Source organism: Schistocerca cancellata, chromosome 4 (assembly GCF_023864275.1).
Source record: "Schistocerca cancellata isolate TAMUIC-IGC-003103 chromosome 4, iqSchCanc2.1, whole genome shotgun sequence".
In the NCBI taxonomy this organism is placed as follows: Eukaryota; Metazoa; Arthropoda; class Insecta; order Orthoptera; family Acrididae; genus Schistocerca; species Schistocerca cancellata.
The window spans coordinates 893091631-893116969 of NC_064629.1; the positions used below are offsets into that span (position 1 = coordinate 893091631).

At 40.4% G+C, this 25339-nt stretch overlaps 1 protein-coding gene across 4 annotated transcripts in view; it reads right to left on the minus strand.

Annotated features, from left to right (window-relative positions):
- The window catches only part of LOC126185052 (WD repeat-containing protein 7), a 352004-nt gene that overhangs the window by 36547 nt on the left and 290118 nt on the right, over positions 1 to 25339 (minus strand). For all 4 annotated transcript variants that reach the window (XM_049927810.1, XM_049927808.1, XM_049927809.1 and 1 more), the window contains 2 exons: positions 16557 to 16674; positions 11085 to 11237 (listed from right to left, as the gene is read on the minus strand). In XM_049927810.1, coding sequence (XP_049783767.1) covers positions 11085 to 11237; positions 16557 to 16674 — 271 coding nt within the window. The remainder of the gene's footprint in view (positions 1 to 11084; positions 11238 to 16556; positions 16675 to 25339) is intronic.

Here is a 25339-nt window from a genome sequence, read left to right on the forward strand (position 1 = left end):
ATTCGTCTGCTTCAGCAAACTGTCGCTGCAATCGATGCCCTTCCTCGCCCTACATCTGTTAAGGAACTGCAGGCCTTCTTGGGGAAAATAGCATACTATCACAAGTTTTTACCGTCTGCGGCTTCGGTGGCTCAGCCGTTGCATCGCCTGTTGCATAAAAACGTGCCTTTTCACCGGTCCCCGTCATGCGAAGCGGCTTTCCAGAAATTGAAGACTATGCTGAAACAGGCACCGTGCCTGGCTACTTATCGACCTGGCCAACATCTTGTTCTTGTCACAGACGCCTCTCAATACAGGGTCGGTGCAGTCCTTGCGCACAGTTTTTCTGACGGTTCGGAACAACCCACTGCTTATGCCTCCAAAACGGTCACGGATGCCCAACAAAAGTATTCTCAAATTGAGAAAGAAGCTTTGGCCATTATTTATGCTCTTCATAAGTTTGGTGTTTTTCTCTATGGCTCAAAATTTCATCTTGTTACTGATCACAAACCACTTGTTTCCTTGTTTCATCCATCAACGTCATTTCCCGACAACGCTGCACACCGCCTCCAGCGTTGGGCTCTTTACTTGTCTCGTTTCAATTATAAAATTCATTTCCGGCCAACGGCTCAACATGCAAATGCTGATGCTCTGTCTAACCTTGCCATGGGTCCTGATCAGGCATTTGATAGGGACGAACTTTTGTGTTTCCACCTGTTGCCGAGCAGCAGGTTGTGGACGGGTTCCCCATCACTGGGGACAGGCTGGCGGCTGCTACGGGTTCTGACCCTACCCTCTCCCGGGTTTTACGCTGTATTCAGAAGGGTTGGCCAGATCGCCCGTCCACTAAGACTTCTGATCCGTTGCAGAACTACTACACTTTGCGCTACCGCCTCACGGCTAGGGATAGTGTTATCCTCCTCTCCACTGACAATGCTTCGCCGCGTGTTGTGGTACCTGCGTCTTTGTGTGCTTCGGTCTTGCGCCTCCTTCACCAAGGGCACTGGGGTGTGTCTCGAACAAAATCTCTGGCGCGCCGTCATGTGTAATGGCCTGGCATCGACTATGAAATAGCACACATGGTCGCTGCCTGCGGCCCTTGTGCGTCACAGGCCGCTGCCCCGAACTCATCTTTGTCACACTGGCCTTCGCCTGAGAAGCCCTGGGAGCGCATTCAAGCTGACTTTGCGGGACCCTTTTTAGGTACTTATTGGCTCCTCATAATTGACGCCTATTCTAACTTTCCTTTCATTGTCCGTTGCACGTCGCCTACCATCGCGGCCACCACCAGTGCTCTTGCCCGCATTTTTTCTTTGGAAGGCCTCCCCTCTACTCTTGTTACTGATAATGGTCCGCAATTTGCCTCTTCCGAATTTGCGGATTTTTGTGCTCGTCACGGCGTTATGCATGTCACAGCCCCGCCATTCCACCCACAATCCAACGGTGAGGCTGAACGACTGGTCCGCACATTTAAGGCTCAGATGCGGAACTTCTGACTTCTTCTACTGCTGATGATGCGCTTCTCCAGTTTCTGGCGTCTTACCGTTTCACCCCGATGGGTGACCACAGCCCGACTGTGCTCTTACATGGCCGACAGCCCTGCATGCTACTTCATCTTCTGCGGCCTTCCACCTCACGGCCGCGGGTGCCTTCACTTGGCCATTGCACCGCCGACGACCTCGTCTGGGTACGGGGATATGGCAGGTGGCCAAAATAGAGCCAGGGCCGCACCTTAAGACACCGTGGCAGACGCCTGTATGAAATCCAGACGGACACGCATATTGCAGTGCGTCATTCGGACCAGCTTTGGCCTCGTGTGCCAGCAACGCCTGATCCGAATGCCGCTACGCCACCTTTGGCTCTACCTGACGCTCGAGATCTTGGCATCTCTCAATACTCACAAAGCAGCCCTCTCACCGTCATCGCGATGCCAGCGCAAGAACGGACGCCACCAGGAGACGTGCCCATGCAGGAACCGGATGACCATCCTCTGTCAGAGCAAATCTACTCACCTCCTCCTCCAACGGACGCCGACACATCGCCCATGTCTCCTGTCATATCAACTAGACTTGCGCAACTGGCAGATTGGTGCATGGGGCCCCAGCAGATTCGACCCCTACGTCTCCTGTCATCTCGACCCGTTATCATCGGGGACACTTCCGTCCGTACGGGAAGCCGCCTCCTCGAGACTTTACGGCGAGTCAAACAATGCCTATGGACATTAGCCATCTCCAGGACACCTCCATCAAGACCAGTGCAACAATTTCAAAGGGGGGAAAAGTGTTGTGACTCGCCGATCATTCAAAGCACCACCGCGCAATTACGCGTGTCCTCTACGTGCGGCGCTGTCTGCCAGCCATGCAGCAGCTGCGCCACCTAAGCGGCCAGCCGAGCAGCGGCCGCTAGACTGGGACTCAGTGCTCATTCGAATGCTAACGTGTACGCATGTCTTGCTTGTCAACTTACTCTGTGACTTATATGTGTTGTGTCGTTCTGAAATATATGTGTTAAACTTGACGTTATAACAACTACTTCAAACATTTTGATATAATTTTCACTTTGTTCTACATGATATCCTTATCCCACTAGTCAGCCAACTGGGCTGCCTATTATTGATAGTACCCCATTTAGAAGGTTCTAATGGAAAGAAACTCTCGAAGAGCACAAGAAATGTGTTAAGGAAAGCATTATATTTATCATCTATGTTATCAGCACTGTAAACATCCTGCCACTCTTGTTCCTTGACAAGGTGTAAAAAACTCTCTATTGCTGTTGGAATAACTTTCCTACATAGTTTGTAACTATATGTGACATTTGTTTGAGTACAAAAGCCTTTTAGTGTTAAAATTTGTGCATCATGGTCTGAAAGGCCATTCACCCTTTAACTAACAGAATACCCATCTAGTAATGAAGCACGAATAAAAATATTGTCTATGGCTGTGCTACTGTTCCCCTGCACCCTAGTTGGAAAAAACACAGTCTGCATCAGATTATATGAGATCTGCCAACATCCTTTTTCTTGCACCATCATATACAATATTTATATTGAAGTCACCACAAATAAATAATTTCTGGCACTTCCTATAAAATGAATCAAGAACAGACTCCAGCTTGAGAAGAGATGCTCTGAAGTCAGAGTCAGGGGACCTATAAACAACAACAATTATAAGTTTAGTTTCACGAAATTCAACTGCGTCTTCACAACATTCAAATACACGTATGTTCAGTGCAGTGCCGTGATACATCTACAGCCTCAAATGGAATACTGTTTTTACATACATGGCCACTCCCCCACCCCACAAGTAACTCCTGGAAAAACAGACAACCAATCTGTATCCTGGTAAAGGAAGCCTCTGAATTGTCAAATTATTTAAGTGGTGCTATGACATACCAATAATTTCAGAGTAAACATCTATAAGCAGTTCACTAACTTTATCTCTAATACCTCTTATATTTTGATGAAATACGCTAATTCCTTCTCTGCTTGGAAACATGACATCCTCTGAAAGTGAGCCCTTAGTTAGAGGGACTTTCTTTAAGCAGGTATGCCTATCAGCTGACTTCAATCTAAAAAGGGTGCAGCTGTAACACCAACGACTACAGGAATTTTTCCACATGCGATCCCACCATCACCACTCACTACTCTGTCACCTATAAGCTTTGCCAACCTCCCCTTTCCATACCTATTGAGGTGCAGGCCATGCCTGGTGAAATCCGATCTACTGATATGGCACCACTGAAATGTAACCCCATCAGAGCCTTCTGCAACCGCATGTTAACGCGCCCAACAGCCACATTAAAAGATAAGGCCAATCATAATGCTGAAACAGTTGCACAAAATGCACATTAGTGTCACCAGTTTGAGTAGCTATCTTTGCCAGGTCACCACCTACATAATATTCCCCATCCCTATCAAGACTGTTTCCTGCTCCACTCACTATCACTACCTGATCCTCTTTCGTAAAATTCTTACATAACTCCCCTTCGCTGTCAGTCACCTGAGCCAACCCTGCACTAGGCTTCACAATGTTGGTGATCTGGTAATCATCCCCCAACACTTCCTGCAACTTCTGGCCCACATATCTGCTGTGCTAACTACCTAGCAGCAGAACCTCCTCCTTGCTGTTAGACTTTGCAACTGACCTGGGCCTCCTAACTGCTGAGGACTGCTGCATGTTTCCTGCACCTACAGCTACAAGAGGCTCCTCTCCACTCAACTCTGACAGTTGGTCAAATCTATTGCATATACACAAAGTATGACTGTCTGAATACCACCTCCTCCTAGCTGCCTTCTTACCAACTGCCAGTTCCTATTATTCCCCAGTACCCTTCACCCTTCTCAACCTACCTAGTTCCTCCGTTGTGTGTTGTAACTGCACCTGAAGGGCACAGATCTTATGCTCCTGTTCCTCTATCAACTTATTTCTACTATAGATTCTGCATTCTCAGGAGAGGATCTCACTAGAATGCCCACTGGCTTTCGCACTGCATTCCCCCCTAAGTTCGTAACTAACAATAACGGTCTCGAAATTCTCTGTCTACTAAGAGAGCAACTACTTGTATTAATACAAGTACACCACAGCTAATACCAATACCAACAAAACTTCACAAAATTAGTAGCCAAAACCAAAAATTCAATCAGCCACTGGAACACTGAACGAAGTTAAACACTGAATGAAAATTTTACTGAAATATTTCACCAGAAACAATAAGAAACGTCAGCTGAAAACTAAAGTTCGAAATTTACTAAACAACTTCAATGCATAGAAAACTCTAAAGAACACAGCGAGCGAACATTTCCAAAAGTTTATTAAACCATTATTTCGCCACAAACAGCATGCAACACCCCTGAAAACGTAATTTAATAACTGTATAACAGTGTACAAATAGCTTTGTCAGTACTTAGCTTTATAACTGCTACAGCTGCAACTGCACGCCGCAAAATGTAAACACACTACTGAGGTGTAAGGCTTGGACGAACAACTAAGAACACTCGCGAATAACAGACCATTCCAGTCAATAACACAGTGAATCATGAATCCAGCCACAAAACTGAGATGATACTCCACGGGCACGCAATTTAATTGGGAGGCGCTTTTGAGGAACAGCGTCAAAAGCATTCTGGAAACCTAAAAACATGGAATTTATTTGATGTCCCCTATTGATAGCACTCATTACTTCATGAGAAAGAAGAGCTAGCTGTATTTCACAAGAACAATATTTTTGAATCAGTGTTGGCTATTTGTCAATAAATTATTTTCTTCAAGGTGATTCAAAGAGTTTGAACACAGTATTGTTAGCAGTTATTGGAAAATTGAACATCATTTTATGGATGCTAGAAAACAAGCTCTTTCTAACTGTAATTAGTTTGAAATCAATTAGGGAAAGCAAATTTAATGTGATCTATGTCTGCAATTTTTACAGAAGTCACGTTTGAACTGATTCTGTGGAAATTTGGAAAGCTGGATGTAAATGATATTTTACATTGGAAACCAGAAGTTGCTTAGTGGTTACAACCAAATTTTCTTGTTTACCACGACTTTCATCAATGAGATAGAAATATCCAAAGTTAAAACATTGTTTGCAGCATGATTTTTCAGGCTAGTTTGCTTTAATATAAGAAGTAATGTTAGCCCATGTAGGAAATGGAACCCACTGTTCTGGGGGGCTTAAAACATTTTATCGAATGAGACTGGTTTTGAAGCTTTAATCGAAAATGATATTTCTAAAAGAAGTGTCACATATACCATATTTTCACTGTTTCACAAAAACTGTCATATTTTCAATGAATCTTTAGTTTTTTGGAAAATAATAGGCGAACGAAACTTTGTATTCCATAGAAAATGGTATTTGTAAAGGAAGTGTCACATACACCATATTTTCACCGTTTCACAGAATTTATCATATTTTTGATGAATTTTTTTTATTTTTGGAAAACAATATGTGAATGAAACTTTGTATTCCACATCCATGTGCTACCGAACCATTGTGTATTAGTTTCATGTTCAGCATGCATTTACAATATAGTAGAACACCAGGTTTGAATTATTTTTATGCCACGAATTTTGTGATCAACTTCGATTCAAATTATCTAGCATTATTAGCTTGTATTGGATAATCAAATACACACTGTTTTGTGGATGATGATGATGATGATAATGTTTGGTTTTTGGGGAGCTCAACTGTGTGGTCATCAGCGCCCGTATGAAGTCCCAATTTTTTCACAGTCCCATCAAGCCACTGTCACAAATGATGATGATGATGATGATGATGATGAGGACAACACAAACACCCAATCCCCGAATCCCCAACCCCGTGATCCAGAGGCAGCAATGCTAGCCACTAAACCAAGAGTTGCGGACTCTATGGATAAAACCATGGTACTTCTAGTGAGCCCACTTTGGAGGGTTTTACAGAGCACAGTTCTTTGAAAAATCAGGATGAAAATACTGCATTTTTGGCCTTTTTACATACTCTTTCTATTTTGTGTTTAATTTATTTAGTATTGAAAACTAATATATAAGTGAGACTTTATATTTGAGAACCTTGGGTTGTTCGGTTACTACATGCCAAGTTTCACGTTTGTCATACCTTTAGTCCGCGAGACATAAGAAGCCAAAATTTGACAATTTTTTTGGCGATTTTGCATAATATGTTACGGCTGAATAAAATTCCTTTCTTTATTATTCTTAAGAGAAGACACAAAATTATACAAGATGTCCTAATTTCATTTCTTTCAACAAACTTTTGCCCTAGATATAAGAGCTTTAAAAACAAAAAAATTCACACTCGCTTTGCACAATGTCACTCATGGAGTCAGTCAAATGACTATATATCAGCCAGTATTGCTTCGATGAATGTTAAAATTTACCAATGTTCATTGGGGACATGTGTTCATAAAATTTTTTAACAAAATCTGAGATGGTCGAGCAGCGATGCCTTGGAGAGTTGACATGCAATTACCCATATATGTCTGTACTCAAAAATCCACTGTACAGTCTCAGGTTTTTTCACCAACTATCATTTCCTTATGTCGATGGACTCTTGCTGGTCTTTTGCCTAAATGTCGATTTTCTTCTGGACATCTTGGTTTTGAAACAATCAGCTATTCATGCTGTCTGTCTTGTCACTTATACACACAAAAAATAATAATGATTCATTCACACTTCACTGAGAGACACCATAAGCTACATTAACAGCTATTTCTTTAATAATTTTCTTGGTTTGCCTAAGGTTCTGCATGATGTACAGAACTTCCTTTATGGTAAAATTGACAGCTGATTTCAGTAGTTCAGCATCTTCATCCTGAACTTTGTTACTATTTAGCCTTTTGATTTGTCTACAATTTACTCTTTATTTGCTGCTCATGAATCTGGATAGCTTTTTGAGAGCATTTCAGGCAGAAATCTTTGTGTGGCTCAGAGCAATTTAGGAGTTACTTAAAACATTCAGAAAGTTCTCTAGCTGTTAAGTGCTGTCTGTCCATTTTCCTTCTTGAAGCAGAGATTTTGGTGCTGGAACACATTTAGCTTCATTGTAAATGTTTTATAGAAATTCCTTCTTTTTTGGTAAGAGATGGCACATAACAATCAATAAAATGAAATGTGACTCAAAGCATTTGTACAAGCGAAGCGATTTAATATTATTTGATTAAAGTACTTATGACACACCATTTGAATCAGGACTGCGCTTAAATGTTAAATAGTGGAATAAATACAATGTGTGACAACTCTTTCGGGACTCATAAGATGCACCTAAGTTACTGTAACTGTTCTAAAATGTACAATAAACCTCAAACTTCCTTGGTTTCAGATATTTAATGCATTGTCTGCCTCCACAGCCTAACATCCCCCCACCTTGTAGGGGGAGCCGGGTTTGATTTCCAGTATGGGAAGGGAGTTTTCCTTGGCGGGACGAATGGAATGGGATGCAATGAGCCTCAAGAGGTGAACTGATGAGCAGCTTAACCAATCAGTAGCGATTCCAAGGTCAAGAAACAGGATGGGGAATGGGACAGCGGTGGACTGATCACGAGCCCCTCCATCTCATATCCGAGGATGCCACAAGTGGAGGATGATAATAGTGGTTGGTTGTGTCCAATAGGTCTGTCTTGGGCCATAACACAGATATTTACCTTTTTATGTACTGCATTAAGATGACGTTTGATTTGTAGGTTGCTGAACTGTGAGGTTATCAGTGCCCGTACAAATTCCCAACCTTTGCTCAGCCCAACCTCGCCACTTTCATGAATGATGATGAAATGATGAGGACAACACAAACACCCAGTTGTCACGAGGCATGTGAAAATCCCTGACCCCGCCGGGAATCGAACCCGGGACCCTGTACTCGGGAAGCGAGAACGCGACCGCAAGACCATGAGCTGCTGACTACTGCATTAAGGGAAGGTATCATTCTTCTTGGGCGAAAATTTCTGACAATTATAAGAAACTGTTTAATTATTTTGGAAAACACTGGGCTGCTGGTTAACATAAACTGAAGTGCCAAAGAAACTGATACAGGCATGCATATTCAAACACAGAGATATGTAAACAGGCAGAATATTGTGCTGCGGTTGGCAATGCGTACATAAGACGACAAGTGTATGGCGCAGTTGTTAGATTTGTTACTGCTGCTATAATGGCAGGTTATCAAGATTTATGAGCACGAGTGTGGGACTGATCATCTACGAGGTAGCGATAAAGTGGTGATTTTCCCGCACGACTATTTCACGAGTGTAATGTGAATATCAAGATCCCAGTACAACATCAAATCTGCAGCATCACTGGAGCCGGTAAAAGACCCTGGAAGAATGGGACCAACGACGACTGAAGAGAATCATTCAATGTTACAGAAGTGCAACCCTTCCACAAATTGCTGCAGATTTCAATGCTGGACCATCAAAAAGTGTCAGCATGCGAACCATTCAATGAAAAATCATCGATATGGGTGTTCAGAGCCAAAGGCCCACTCATGTACCCTGGATGACTGCATGACACAAAGCTTTATGCTTCACCTGGGCCTGTCAACACCTACATTGTACTGTTGATGACTGGAAACATACTGCATGGTCGGCCGAGTCTCATTTCAAATTGTACAGAATGGGCGGACGTGTACAGGTATGGAGGCAATCTCATGGATCCAGCAGGGAACTGTTCAAGCTGGTGGAGGCTCTGTAATGCTGTGGGGCGTGGCAGTTGGAGGGATATGGGAGCCTCGATATGTCTAGATGAGACTCTGACAGGTGACATGTACCTAAGCATCCTGTCTGATCGCCTGCATCCATTCATGTTCATTGTGCATACTGACGGTCTTGGGCAATTCCAGCAGGACAATGCAACACCCTTCACATCTAGAATTGCTACAGAGTGGCTCCACGAACACTCTTCTGTGTTTAAACACTTCTGCTGACCACCAAACTCCCCAGATATTAACATTATTGAGCATATTTGGGAAGCCTTGCAACATACTGTTCAGAAGAGGTCTCCACCCCCTCTTACTCTTAGATTTATGGACAGCCGTGCAGGATTCATGGTGTGAATTCCCTCCAGCACTACTTCATACATTAGTCAAGTCCATGCCAGTTCATGTTCTGGCACTTCTGCATGCTTGCAGGGGCCCTACACAATATTAGGCACGTGTACCAGTTTCTTTGGATCTTCAGTGTATTTTTGTCTCTGTTCTTACAAGGCAATTGAATAAGGGTATAATGGCAATAAAATTCACATCAGACCCTATGTCAATGGTACAAAAATGGATGTGAATCATATCTGTACCAAATATCCTTCATAGAAAAGTTGACAATTACTTGGAAGTCACAACACCCTTTCATCCTTAGTATCTCCTTCATTAATAGTTACAACAACTGTTTGATACATCCCATTTAAGCAGTAGCACTCCTACTAGTTTCTCTGTTCCCCTGAAATTATTCTTCTCTTCAAGTGATACCAACTGCCATGCATCACTGGTCCATACTGGCAAGGACTAAGGGAGGAAGGAGCCTTGTATTACATGAATATTTAGGAATATATCTAGAGAGATTTAGGAGTGCCACTGTTTAGTGATACGAGAACTCACAAATTCTTCTTCTTAACAATTGAAAATTATAGTTACTGTGCTTGCACCTACCCTACTGGCAATAAGTTTATGCACTAATTTGGTACAGGAATGCAGTAAGTGTTTTAGATGACAATTACTAGTCAAAAATTAATAAAATCTTTATAAAATGTTAACTATAGATCTTTATTACATATAAAATATACACCATCACTTAAAATGAACTTTGAGTGTGGTATGCTTTGAAGCTGCCTCCTAAACAAAGTCATACACTGAAGTCTTTTTCAATGAGTTTCCAGCAATTCTGATACATAGCCTGAAATTTATGAGTTTATCAACCCTTGCTTCTTCAATGGCACGATAAACAATATATGCATAGTGAACTGAAATATTTAGTAGTAGTCTTCTAGATATTTTCATGCAGCACTTATTTTCTTTCCAGATTTCATCTGACACTCTGAACACGTAGCTGACAAAGTAGTGTTATCCAACAGATGGCAAAGAACTACAATTTTACCTATTAGTGTGCAACTATTGTATATATGGTTAGGTAAACACCCCCTCCCCTGCCCCCCCCTCCCCACTTCAGTTGACAACAGCCTGTGAGTATGTAGAAAAGTTCAAGCTCGAGGTGTTAAATTGTGTAGTAGCAAAGCAGTCATCACATTTCCTTACGACTCAGCACCTATAACATAAAGTTTCCTGTGCTGCTGTCTTTTCAACTGTTCAGGTGTCACAAAATAATCAGTTTAAATTAGTCCATATCTGAAATATATGAACTAAACTTTCATGTCTCAAACAAAACTCTGTGATTACCAAATGCTAATGTCTCAAACAAGACTCTGTGATGACCAAATGAAGTTACATATTGTCTCATTTTACTCAAATAAAGAAACAATATTAACTACACACTGAGTTATTAGAATAGCTATGACTACATATCAAAAGGTAACATATCAGTATCAAACACTGTTCAAAATCATTGCAGACAAGACTAAAAACATAAGATCAGTTACTCAATAGTAAACACACTTAACACAAAAAACAAATACCTCAACAAGCAAATCAGCCATTTCATTCTGCATTTTATCAATCAGCAGCTCAACTCCTCTCAGTATTTCTGTCTTGGCACGGTGAAGAACAGAGTTGCTTAAATTTACATTCAAGGTCTGTGCATTTTGCTGTAACGTGTTGTAACGAGCCACCTGAAAACGTTACAAGGGAACATTTTATTCTTCAGTCCATACAATTTCACAATTCATTATGTCACAAAGCATCAACAAAAGTTTCATTGATTTCAAGCTAAATATTATCATAATGAATAGGGCATTTGACTGTTTACTGGAAATTGTATTAAATGATTAATTATGTCATGCTTTTCCCCCCTCTTGAATTTCAGTATTCTTTTATAAAAACAGAAATGAAATTCAAATAATCTGAACGCTCACTAAAATGGTCCATTCGAGTCACATTATGCCTCTGACGTCACTGGCTAGCTTGCTGCTCCTACTGTCGTAACGCTAATTCACAGTGCTGTCTTGTTTTGGAATTTATGTTTCGGAAAGTGGGTTATAAATGGTGTGTAGTGCCACACTGTACAAATACATCTACAAAAACTCCCAAAAAGTTGTTTTTGAGGGTTGCAGAGAATGATAAGATGCATACAACGTGGTTGCAATGTACTGACAGTTTGCTACCATGTCAATGCTTAAGTTCACTAACAGAATTAAAAATGTAGTGCACTGTGAAGTTAACATTAATTTATCTCCAAGATGCTCTCCCACTGTTACAATGAAGGATGGTGTAATTCAATGAAATTAAACTCCTAGCGAAAATTGTCATGTTACATAACTACACCTCAGTTTTTTGGTAGCTCAGTTGTCAGAGTGTTAAATCATTGAATTTTATAAGACGATGTCCATAGATTGGTGGTTTGAATCAAACTCGAAAAAACGTTTTAACTTATTTGTAAAACAGCTCTAAAGTCCACACATATGAAAATTATTGTGTTTCCCTTGCTGTTTACATACGCTTACATTTGCAATCGCTGTTCACACATGTCACGATGAAAAAGATATTTTCCAGTTAATGTGACAACACACGTTTTGCATTATTAGAAACAATGTTTTTATATTTGTACTGTCTAGCTATGATCCTTATTGTTTCATCATTTTACACAAAGATGAAGCAAGTCTGCTTCAGACGCTAAAGTTAGTTTACGCTCACTAACATCACAGAGCTTACATTTATGTCACCCGCATGTAGTACATGCTTTACATCTCTGTATAGCCTGATCTACACTTTGTTGTACTGTGGACGTATGATGATATCTTCACTACCAGCAATGCTTTCCAAAAAAGTGAATTGTTTGTTCGCAAAGTAAATGCATTTATCCTCTGCTGTCCATTTCTTAGATAAGACTAATATGAAGCTATATAATACATCCCACAACTGAAACAACTGCTACAATTGGTTCTTGCTAATGCTATTTCAATATTTTATATGAAAGTCTTAAAAATGTATGATCCTTCCAGGATTCGAACATTTGACCAGTTATACTGCAGTCTAAAGCACTATCCATTGCACCACAGAACACCTAACACATACAGCATCTCTGCTGAGTGTGTTCTAAGGAAATCGGCAATAAATTTTACCAAGAATAATTCTGCTGTGCTTTGGGTCATAGCTCATGATCAACAGTCGACAATCTAGTTATAATATATGAACCCATTCGCAAAAGTTCTATAATTCCCTAATCTTGAGCGAGTTTAATGACGTTGAAGGCGGCAGGGAAAAGGATGTCTGTCGTTGCACATATCATCGCTCTAAATGGGTGGAGCATAAACAAATCAACTTTCGCAAGGCTTCCACTATGAGCATTCACAAAATTCCTTTCTATTGTTATTTAAAAACTATAATTGCATTTTCCATCACTAAATAGCTGAACTGTTTGCAGTAAACATATGTAAAAACCTCATAACTTTGGCAAACACTCCTGTAACAGAAGTGTAGCTTCATCTTACTCCTAGTCTTGATGTCAACAGAGCATTTTCAATCACGTGACCTGATCTTGATATTTAATGATTTTTAAGCTTTAATTGCATAAAAATAACAGATATTTTGTGAGAATATTAACTGTAAATGCTATTTAAATGTTATAATCAATCAGAATAACAAAAATCTGAGCCATATTTTTACCATAGGAAAATAGCCTATTGTCCAGTAATAACACAACAGTCACATTTTTGTAACAGACAAATAATTCTTGGAAAGGAAGGATATCATTCAGATCATAGGCTCAGAGGAATTGTCTGTTGTGAGGACAAGGAGAGTCAATTATGAAGAACCTTTGCTGATGGTACTATAACTAAGTAAATTATTCTGTGGATAATATAATAATGTGGACCATGAGGAGAATTGAGGGGCAAGGGTTAGGGAGACAGGGTAAGACTGCAGCAGAAAACAATGCAGCCAAAATAATAAAATTCATCAAAGTGTATGAAGGAGAACTTAGATGATGTACAAAGGGATATGAGGATTGGGTTTTGGGTTGGTTGGGAGAGGAGGAAAACAGAATCACAAGTATGAGTTATTAGACATGGGCATAACAATGAGAGAGAGAGAGAGAGAGAGAGAGAGAGAGAGGGGGGGGAGGGGGGAAGGGAGGAGGTGAGGGGGGTCAGGTGAGAGGTGAGGGGAGTCAGGTGAGAGGTGAGGGGGGGAGGTGAGAGGTGAGGGGGGAAGGTGAGAGGTGAGGTGAGGTGAGAGGTGAGGGGGGGAGGTGAGAGGTGAGGGGGGAGGGGGGTTGTGAGGGGGACAGCACGGGTCTACCACAGTTCCTCGGGAGCCATACCGACTCGCTACCGAACGGCTTATGGAATTGCACAGAGACTCTGATGTGAAAACCTACAACTCAGTGCACTAGTCTACTGAGCCAATTGGCACAGTAACAAAATGATACAGAATAGTTGTAGATCTCACAATAGTCTCTGCTTCACATATACCTCATAAGACTGTGGCTTTGAGAGGTTGCTCTGTATGCTCAGTGAACCACCAGATGAGTTCCCTGTATAAAAAGGAAACCCATATCTAGGTGAATGTGACCTGTTTCTCATCATAAGTGGACACAAGAAGAGTGGGGTAGTGTCTCATTCAAGGACAAGTTTTGGTTTCAGCCTGGAGAATGCTTCTTCATGTAAAACTGTTTGGTTCATGTCTGGGACATATTAAGATCTTATAAAAAATGTGTAAAGGGGCATGAGTGATCTCATTTTGGGTGGCAATATTTTAGGAGCATATACACCATTGCATGTGTCTCAAGAGGTACACTGATGTCTATGGCATAGCAAGGGTGGCCAAAATTTCGGCTCGCGGGCCATGCCCGGGCCTGAGTGCCAAAGTGCTCAGCCTAGCTACACATTTCCCTCATCACCACTCCACGCTGTTTGAGAGTGAGGAGGTGGAAGAGGGGAAGGAAACAGTGAATGTGCCACATCTAAATGGCAGTGCAGTTGTACTGTATGTGACTTGGTTTTATATTTTACATTTCTCAACAACATAGATCACAAACAAGTTTTCAGTATTAATTAATTATCTTTGGCACATTGTAGACATAGTATGCAATGTAATCTTGACTTATTCAGTTTCATAATCGAAAAAATATCTTACACACAAATATGTCGATCAAAATATTACAGTACTTTTGCAACCTACACTATGGAGATTTGGAAAATCTGTCTGAGGAAAGCAATGAAGACATCCTGGATGGTTTTACCATAAAAAGATTTATCACTGAAACTGGAATCACCTTACACATCAATCATTTACGTCTGCACAAACACAGTTCTTGCTAGGCCACAAGGAATTACTCAAACCTCGCACTTTCTTTAATGCCAGTGACCTTAGGGAACTGGATTGTCTTTTTCAGAATGTGTCCCTTCTACAATGCAATTTTCTTTTTAAATGCATCCCCATCATATCAGAAATAAGTTGTTTCTTGCCTTGCCATGCCTTACTGTGGGCAGTGTGTAGTCAAGTCTACTTAAAATGCAAAGACTGCAATCCATTCTCGATGTTCTAATTTTTGTTCCTGTACTCCTTTTTCCTTCAGAAATTCAACTATAGTGAGTTTTAAATCTAAAAATCAATCCAGGTATGCCCCTTGACTTAACCAACATACTTTACAGCAATATATGAAGTTTACATAATCTTCATTAAACTCCACTGAAAACTGTTGCAACTGACAATGGAACAATAGGTGCAACTTCATGAATTTTACTGTTTGTACCACCAGTTTCTCCGAGTACTCCACGTCTGCAAATTTAGCACAAAGTACTTCTCAATCTGTAGAACAATGAATCCTGTGTGTGTCAATTGTTGCAATTTTCTGTTCTTTCACTGTCATCTAAATGTTTAAGTTCTCTCTGTATGGCACTGTAATGTTGTTTGACGGCAGGTAAGCAGTACCCATTGCTTATGTGAATTGACAATGCTCATCCCTTTCTTCTGACATTCCCATTGATTTTAAAGGATTGTGATGATAGATCGCTAGACTGCATTTTTTTACGCAGACACACACTGGACCTGTGAACATCCTCCACACCCTGAAAAAATAGTGAAGGGTAAACAGTGCTGACACAACGATTCTGCTGAATTCGGAGAGTTGTGCCGACCAAAAATTTCCACACTGCAATGCTAAATGAAATGTCATGCTATTTTGAGTATTTCTGAGAAGGATCAAACAACCCAAGCAACAGGCTGGGCCTCGGCATGCCTGCAGCCTGCACACGCTGCACGCGTGAAGTCTGGCATGCCATGGCTGGCCTTGGTATATGGGGATGACATCCCTGCTGCAGTATATGTGACTCTTTTGGTGCATGCACATCTGGTATGCTATTATAATGTCCCACCACAAAGGACCGACCTCATAGATAAGAACTTGATGTATGATATCTGACATCTTGAGCAGCCAAGTTACACACTACACTTAAATCTGATAGAGTACATATAGGCCGGTCTAGGCCAAAGGATTGAAATACTATGACTGCTGGCTACAAAGGACAAATTTCCAGCAATTGGAAGCATTACTACAAGCTATGTTACATGGCACGATTCACAGAATGGGGAACTATTGTCTTTGTCAACAATATAACTAATGACTTGCACCCTCATGTTTTATTACACAGTCATTAGTTATTATGTCAACTTTCTTAATGAAATTTAATGTTCTTACATGTGGTTACGAATATAATGGAACATAAGCTATAATTATCCTTTATGTTTGTAAATTCTTGCTCAAAAACCATACATTCAAACTACCCTCCATTAAACAACTTAGAGAAATGCGACAATAGTCACTGTGCAGCACTTTTTATCTTCATGTACATTTACATATGTACTCAGCAAACACCCTTGTATAGTAAATCTAATCTAATCTAATCTAATCTATAATGTCACATACATTGGCAAGCTATACTTGCAGTAGATTAAGGAGACAGTATACAAATGTAAACAAATGCACAGACCTCTCTAGCCATAGTAGTGATGAATGCAGCTGGTCGTGCTGTGGCAATAAGTGTGAGAGCATGTCGAGCAGTGCGGCACGAATCTGCAGCTGGTGTCAATGGCAGGCCATATGTCATGCTAAGAAAAGGAAGCAACACAACACCTTTTGGTAAAATGCAACATACAAGAGATCACAAATATAAAAAAATTAAGATATCTACAACAAGAAAGCCTTTAATAGAAGCTCTTATTCTGCAGCTTATTAGATATAACAGAAGAGAACACTTGTAGAGATTTAATACACTTATATTTCATTTAAAAATTGTTTAGTATCCTTACTGGACTGACATTGATATCGAGATGGAGGCATCAGTGTTGGCAATCTAATGTTGTTTTGCTTTGCATACACACTGTGGAGTGCATGGACTCAGTTGGTAAGACACTTTGGTGGTGTAAGCTAGAAGGAAAGTACGCATGCTTTCCTCATCCAGTTGTGTTGATGTGTCTGAAGATTTCCATATGTCATTACTTTCACACAGTTATTCGCCTGCTGCTAGATTTTCTTTTGCTTTGCTGTTGTGGGTTTGTTTGTACATTACTGTTGATTCTCCTCCAGCCTTTGAGCAGAGCGGAGAGAAGCAGCATTGTGCCAGTTGTACACACCATTTAGTTTAGTGCTATTCTAATTTACTTCTGAGTGGAAGTGAACAGTAGCTGATTGTTTAGCTGTTTTTAGTAATGCTATATATTTTTGTTGCAAGAATTTGCATATTTTTCGATCTTCTGTCTTGAGGGAGTTTACTTTCCAATGTAGTTCTCCGTTCCAGAAGTCACTAGTGTCACTTTATTTACTTGATTCCATGACCTTTGCAAATAATAAATATTCAATGGACCTCTAGCCTCAGAATCTCAGAGTTTAATCTCGTGTTTTGTAAATGTATATTCAGTAGTCAATAGTATAGTAGTACTCAGCTGTTTGTTTTGAGACTAGTGCCCGTTTTACTCAACGTAGTTAGCCGCTCAGTTCAGTGAAAGCTATTGCCTGTGACACATCTCCAGGGCATCAAGTTATGTATTTAACTTTTCCTGTGTTTCGTTTATAGTATATATTTGCTTAATTGGTTCTGAGTTTTGGTATTTAAGAAGTTTTGTGTCACTTTTTTTTTTTCTTTTTTCCATCTATAAGTGTAAATTCAGGCAGTCTGTAGCTCAGTTGTTACTTCTTCTGAACAGCCAGCTACATAGTTCACTGAGGCATCACTGGCCCTTGTTTACATGTCCGGGAGGGGCGCCAACAGTAAAAGCTGGCAGGAACCCAGATAAGCATATCTACGTTTCTGGCAGTTTGTACTGTTTACTCTTCAATTAGTCTTGTTAGGATGGGTAGGACATGTGCCTGCTGTGTGTGGATGCAGGAGGAGCTGGCCACAGTTAGCCAACAGTTGAATGTGATCAGTCACCTTCAGGCTACCGCACCGAGGTGTAGCAGTGGTGGAGATTCTGGAGCGTTGCAAGGGACACCTCAGGTGTCACTTGTTTCTGCTGGGGCACCTTCAAGTGTATCCAACACGGTGGGCCTGCAGGGTGAGTGGCGGGTGGTAATGTGTTCGCGTTGCTTGAGATGCAAGGCCAATGTGGAGGCTGCCCATACGTCATCGCCTATACATCCTGTGAGTGAACAGGTGGCTGTACCTTCAGCAGGGTCTGAGCAGAAACATGGGGGCAGGGTGCTCCATTATGGAGCCCCTTCGGAAGATAGCATTCAGGACTGGAAAGAAAGCCAATGTGCACTCGGTACGTCTGCTGAGCTGGCCTTATCCTAGATGTGGAGGTCGCCTTGCCTGCAGCTATCAAGCGTACAGCGTGCAGTCATCTGCCAGTAGTGGCTCACGTCAGCACCAACAACACCTGTCACATGGGTTCTGAGGCCATCCTCAGTTCTTCAAGTTGGCTGGAGGAAGTGGTGATGACTGCTAGCGTGGATTGTGGTGCTTTGGTTTGGAGCCGAGTGGAGGGTCTCAACCAAAGGCTTCGTTGTCTCTGTGACAGTCTTGGCTGCAGATTTCTGGACTTGCATTATCAGGTGGGGATTTGTAGGACTCCCCTTGATAGGTCACGGATACACTACACAAAGGAAGCAGCTACTTGGGTAGCAGAGTACTTTTGGGGTGCAGATGGGATTTTTTTAGGCTAGGTGGTAGTTTGAGGTACTCTCATGCACACTGACCAGTTGATATGCATTTAGGGAAATCAGACCGTGTTCAGAGTAAGGACAGTTTGACTGTAAAAATTTTATCAGTAAATTGTTGAAGTATTCATAACAAAGTTCCCGAATTTACTGCCCTCCAGGAAAGTTCTCAACCTCAAATTATTCTTGGGACTGAGAGATGGCTAAGACTCACATTAAAAAGCTCTAACATATTTAGCGAGTCTTGGAATGTTTATGGGAAAGACTGATTGGACACCATCAGAAGGGAAGTGTTCACTGCAGTTGACAAAAATATTGTCTCTACTGAGGGTGAAATTGAGTGTGATAGTAAAGTTATTTGGTTGCACATAAGGGGTCCAGGTGATAACAAGTTAATTGTTGGATGTTTTTACTGACCATCGACTCTGCTACAAGTTGGCGGTAACTTTAATCTACCGGTATAGAATGGATATCTATGGATTCAATGGAGGGGATACAGATAGTCAGTGTTGTGAAGTACTTTTAACATGTTTTCCAAAAACTGTATTGAGCAGCTAGTTCGGCAGCCCACACGCAATGGAAGTATCTTGGATCTTGTAGCTACAGGCTGGACCTTATCGATGGTGTCAGTATAGAGATGGGGATTAGTGATCATGATGTCATCACAGCGACTAAGGTTACAAAAGTTAATGAATCAGTCAAAAGGGCTAGGAGATTGTTTCTGCTAGAAACAGCAGATAAGCAGTTGTTAACATCTCACTTAGACAATGAATTGCGATCATTTAGTTCAAGATTGATGGACATAGAGGAATTATGGGCAAAGTTTAAACAGACTGCAAATCATGCACTGGACATGTATGTGCCTATTAAGAGGATTAAGGATGGAAAAGAGCCACTGTGGTTTAATAACGAAATTCAGAGAATGCTGAGGAAGCAAAGGCTGTTGTACTCTCGGTTCAAAAGAGGATGCACAAATGGCTTCAGGTGAAGATTAGTAGAGGTTCATGTGTCTGTGAAAAGGTCTATGTATGAGGCATACAACAGCAACCCCTGTCATGCCTTGGCTAAAAATCTGGTGGAGAACCAGAAAAAAATTCTAGTCCTATTTAAAATTGCTAAGCGGGTCTAAGGCTTCCATCCAGTCATTCGCTGACAAGTATGGTTTGGCAGTAGAAGATAGCAAAAGAAAGGTTTAAGTTTTAAATTCCAAATTCTCCATGCAGGAGAATCATACAAACGTACCATCGTATGACCATTGCACAGAGTCCTGTATGGATGACACAGTAATAACCTTCCCTGGAGTACCAAAACAACTGAAATAGTTGAAAACAAGTAAGTCACCAGGTCTGGATGAGATCCCAATTCGGTTTTACACAGAGTACCTATGGCATTGGTCCCTTACTTTGCATTTATCACGAATCTCTCCAAGACCACTAAGTGCCAAGTGACTGGAAAAAAGCACAGGTAACTTCTGTATATAATAAGGGTAAAAGAATGGACCTGCAGATTACAGACCAATGTCTTTAATATTGGTTTGCTGCAAAATTCTAGAGCTTATTCTGAGTTCTAATATAGTAAATTTCCTGGAGACCCAACAGCTCATATGCACAAATCAGCTTGCTCTTTTCTCACATGATATACTGAGAACTATGGATGAAGGGCAACAGGCATATTCCATATTTTTAGATTTCCGAAAAGCATTCAACATGGTATCACACTGCAGACTTAATGAAGGTACGTGGATGCAGAACAGGATCCCTGGTTCAAAGACTTCTTAAGTAATAGAAACCAGTATTTTGTCCTCAAAGGCGAGTGTTCATAGGAGACGGGTGACATCAGGAGTGCCCCAGGGAAGTGTCATACGACCGCTGCTATTTTCTATATACATAAATGATCTGGCAGACAGCATGGGAAGCAATCTGTGGTTGTTTGCTGTGCTGTGGTGTACAGGAAGGTGTTGAATATAAGTGACCGTAGGTTGATGCAAGATGACGTAGACAAAGTTTCTAGTTGGTGTGATGAATGACAGCTGGTTCTTACAATAGAGAAATGTAAGTTAATGCGGATGAGTAGGAAAAACAAACCTGTAATGTTTGGATACAGCATTAGTAATGTCGTGCTTGACACAGTCACATCATTTAAATATTTAAGCGTAACATTGCAAAGCGATATGAAATGGAATTATCATGTGAGGATTGTGGTAGGAAAGGCAAATGGTCGACTTTAGTTTATTGGGAGAATTTTAGGAAAGTGTAGTTCATCTGTAAAGGAGATCGCATATAGGACGCTAGTGCGACCTATTCTTGAGTACTGCACGAGTGCTTGGGATCTGCAGTGCGTCAGATTGAAAGAAGACATTGAAGTAAATCCGAGGAGAGCTGCTAGATGTTACCAGTAGGTTTGGTCAGCATGCAAGTGTTACAGATATGCTTCGGGAGCTAAAGTGGGAATCCTTGGTTTGAAGAAGACATTCACTTCGAACAACACTTCTGAGAAATTTAAAGAACCAGTATTCGAAGCTGAATGCAGAGCAATCCTACTGCCACCAACATAACTTCGCATAGGGACCATGAAGGTAAGATACGAGAACTTACGGCTCATACAGAGGCATATAGACAGTTGTTTTTCGCTCACTCTATCTGTGAGTGGAACAGGAAAGGAAACAGCTAGTTGTAGTACAGGGTACCCTCCACCATGCACTGTATGGTGGCTTGCAGAGTATATTGTATGAATGTATGTGTAGATGTGGATTCTTCATTTTCACGTTTAGGATTACTCTTACATTGTCCTTTTGGATTTGTGTACTGTTTTCACCATCTACCCCTCGGTCCTTACGGCCACTCAACATTGCTCAGAAACTGACTTGTGACACTCCCACACTTGGGTAGTGCATTACCAAACAATGAAAAGAAAGATAGCAGCTAAAAGCCAAACTTTTGCGTTTATTCGTATCAGTTGAGAGTACAAATAAAATTATCTATCAAGCTCTACAGTTCATGCCTTTCTTATACTGGCACTTGTTTCTTCACCCAAGCAAGGCACTTTAACTACTGCTTCACAGTACTTACATTCCTTAAAGAAATGGAGTGTAAATAGTATACCAAAGTCCAAAATAAGCAATAAGTCTACAATTACAATACTAAAAAGGGTAATCATTCTTCTTCATTAACCTACACTTTGAGTAAGAAAGAGGGGAATTTTCAGTCACCTATACAATGATATAAAATGTCTTACAAACCACAAGGTAAACCTTAAAAGTATATGTAAGTTGCTTCATCTTCACAAGCACTTCTATTCCATCGTGTAAAACAATGACATGGTTAATGCTCTTATGAAATTATTTTAGCATCACTGTATAAGGCTGATACTTATCTCTGAATGATTGACATTTACCTACAAGTAAAACTGTAAACCCAGTCTCTCAACATCATTACACTAACATCAGTATGTTCATCTGTACACCCAGCTTTGTATAGCCCGTGAAACGAATGATTGGTATTGACTGTTCACATTGCCAGGTGAAAATGTTATGGGATGTGGCTTAAGGTACCCTTTACCTGGTCTGAAGGAAGTACTGACAATGTGATGGCATGTTCCCCCCTTAAATTTCCGAGTGTGTTGCAGTTAGCTAATGGAAAAACCCCCGACATCGTTGTCAGAATCTGATTTTGAATAGTTTTCTTCAGCACTGCTCGAGCTATCACTACTGCCTCCCAGAAGTATAATTAAATTTCGCACATCTTCTTCCACAAGTATTCATTTTTGGCTGACTCTCTGGTGATGCTTGCAGTTCTGTTCATAATATTCATCCAAGTCTCACTAGTCACTTGAATGACAGTTTCCACAAGCAGAGTCTCAATTTCAAAGATCGTGAATTTTTTGTTGTTTTCTGCGACACAATTTTCTGTTTTTTGTTTTTTACTAGTGGGCATACCCCTTTAATTGTACTGAAATGACAATGGCATGGAGGAAGTTAAACCATTTCATGTTTGTGCCTTTTAGCAATTTCATGAATGACGTTTGCTGGAAACTGCAGTTTCTTTAGTGCTGCAATTTTGAGCCATTTAACCTTCTTAAAATCTTCACAGATCCACATGCTTTTTTTTAACCACTGAATATTATTCTCCTTTTGTGGCGCCAAAGCTGGAGTCTTATCATGAACAACTAAATGATACTGGGTTGGTTGGTTGGTTTGGGGAAGGAGACCAGACATCGTGGTCATCGGTCTCATCGGATTAGGGAAGGATTGGGAAGGAAGTCGGCCGTGCCCTTTCAGAGGAACCATCCCGGCATTTGCCTGGAGTGATTTAGGGAAATCACGGAAAACCTAAATCAGGATGGCCGGACGCGGGATTGAACCGTCGTCCTCCCGAATGCGAGTCCAGTGTCTAACCACTGCGCCACCCCGCTCGGTGCTAAATGATACTGGGCATTATGCATAAAATCACTTATGGCCTTCTCAGATTTCTCATTAGAGATGTTTTGAAGCACTTCCAAAAAACTACACTGTTTACCTCATTATTAATTTTAATATTTTATTTGTGGAAGGAAATAATGTGTTCTCAATTAGGTGTAGGTTAGGTAGGTACCTGATATGAAAGTTGTGGTGATCATATCAGTTTATGCAGCTGAACTGATTTTACCTACACAAAAACTTTACAATTTTTCTACAGACTGGCAAATGAAAGCTGAAACTCACATTTTTATGAATGTCTACACCACACAATTCAAATGCCAACTTTTAATGCCACACTGTGTAAGTTAGTAGACATGACATTCTTGATACCTGATTTGATAAAACTTCATTTTTGTTCATCTGTCTTTTTTCATAATAAACTTTTTCTATCTATGAATAGGTACTTGAATAAAGATTAATTTGATTTTGATACATCTTCAAACGTGTTTTGTGATTTTAATTGTTATTTAATCCATTACAATGTGCTGATAAGTATGCATGGTGCACAAATATAGTCAATTTATTGCTTTTTAAGAAAATCATGAAATACGTATTGCATACTTATACAGGTCAAATAAATAAAATCTCCTTTTTTGAATTCAGTTAAAAACAGTAATCCAAGAGAATGTCAAAACAAATTAATTAATTAATTAATTAAGCCAGCTTTCACTGACCACACTGTAACAAACACGATTTTTATGGTTGTTTCTTTATTTCTGCAATCAGAAAACCAAAAAAAGAGAAAAATAAAGAGTAAAGAGGACAATTCAGGTGGCATAAAATCTAGCGAGATGGATCCAGTGCCAGTTACACAATCTAGTCTGATCATCCAAGAAACAATAGTAATAAAAACTTATGCAACTCACTACTGAACCCACTAGAAGGATTGGAATCACAGTCTGTAAATTCTGGCAGTATTACTGATGGGGTAGCTTCTGAATCTCATGCATCTGAATCTACATTGATTCTGGAAGATGGAGATGATTTTCATGAAAATGATATCGGGCAGTGGGTTGGACGATCTTTAGTAATGATTACCAAAAAGTGAAAGGAAATGTTAAAGCAATGCTGGATACTGCCAGAAAATTATGATTTTGCTGGTGATTAATGTATCTGAAACACAAATTCAATCGCACACAGTTAGACATGTACAAACTTGCTTACACAAAGAGATTTAAAGGTGCATTTGTTTTGTGTTTTATTTCCACTAAACATTGTACAGGGATCTCCAATTTTCCAACCATTCACAAATTATAAAGAAACACATAATTAATGTAAAGCACATATAGATATAGTCAATGGCACAGAGAGTTGTGTGCGCCAGCCAACTTTTTTGGCAACACAAAAACAAATGTACAGGTTGCTATGCAAAGAAGTCACACAAAAAATACTGAAGACAGTACAAATGTGTTACAAGCTGTAGTCAACGCAATTATTTTTTGTGGGAGTCATGATTTGCTATTGAGAGGAAAAGCGAAAGATGATGGTGTATTTCAAGATTTGCTTACACTAAAAATTGAGTCTGATGATGAAATTTTGAGCAAATGCTTACAATAAGGATCTGTGGTATCCTAATTAGAGAAAAATTGGTCAGTAATGTCAAAACTGCAAGTGCCTACAGCATTTTGGCGGATGAACCCGTTGACAGATCAGGAAAGGACCAACTATCAACAGGTCTTAGATATTCAGAGGAAAGGGAAAAAATGTTAAGGAAGAATTTATGGGTTTTGTCAAGGTAGAAAAATTGGACATGCAAATTAATGGATTCGGCAAAGCACTAAACATTGACGTTGACAAATGTGTAGGACAGGGCTATGACAGATGTGCTATGAAGGTGGAAAACATGATAAGAGTCCAAAAAATATTGAGAGAAATGTATAAAAAGGCTTTATATTTTCACTGCATGTGTCACAAAATAAACCTTGTAGTAAATGACTATTATGATGTCCCCGAGGTCTGCAACTGCTTTGGAACTGTAAAAGATATGGTAATTTTTTCAGGGAATCAGTTTTGCATCAAAAATATCATTTTGTGTGAAATAAATTTTTTTTATTTGCTTCTAAACAGAAATAAACCACTAACCAGACTTTTAGTTAAATAAGGGTTAAGGCACTAACTGGTACATTTCAGACATGTGCATTTCTTTTTGCAGCAATGTT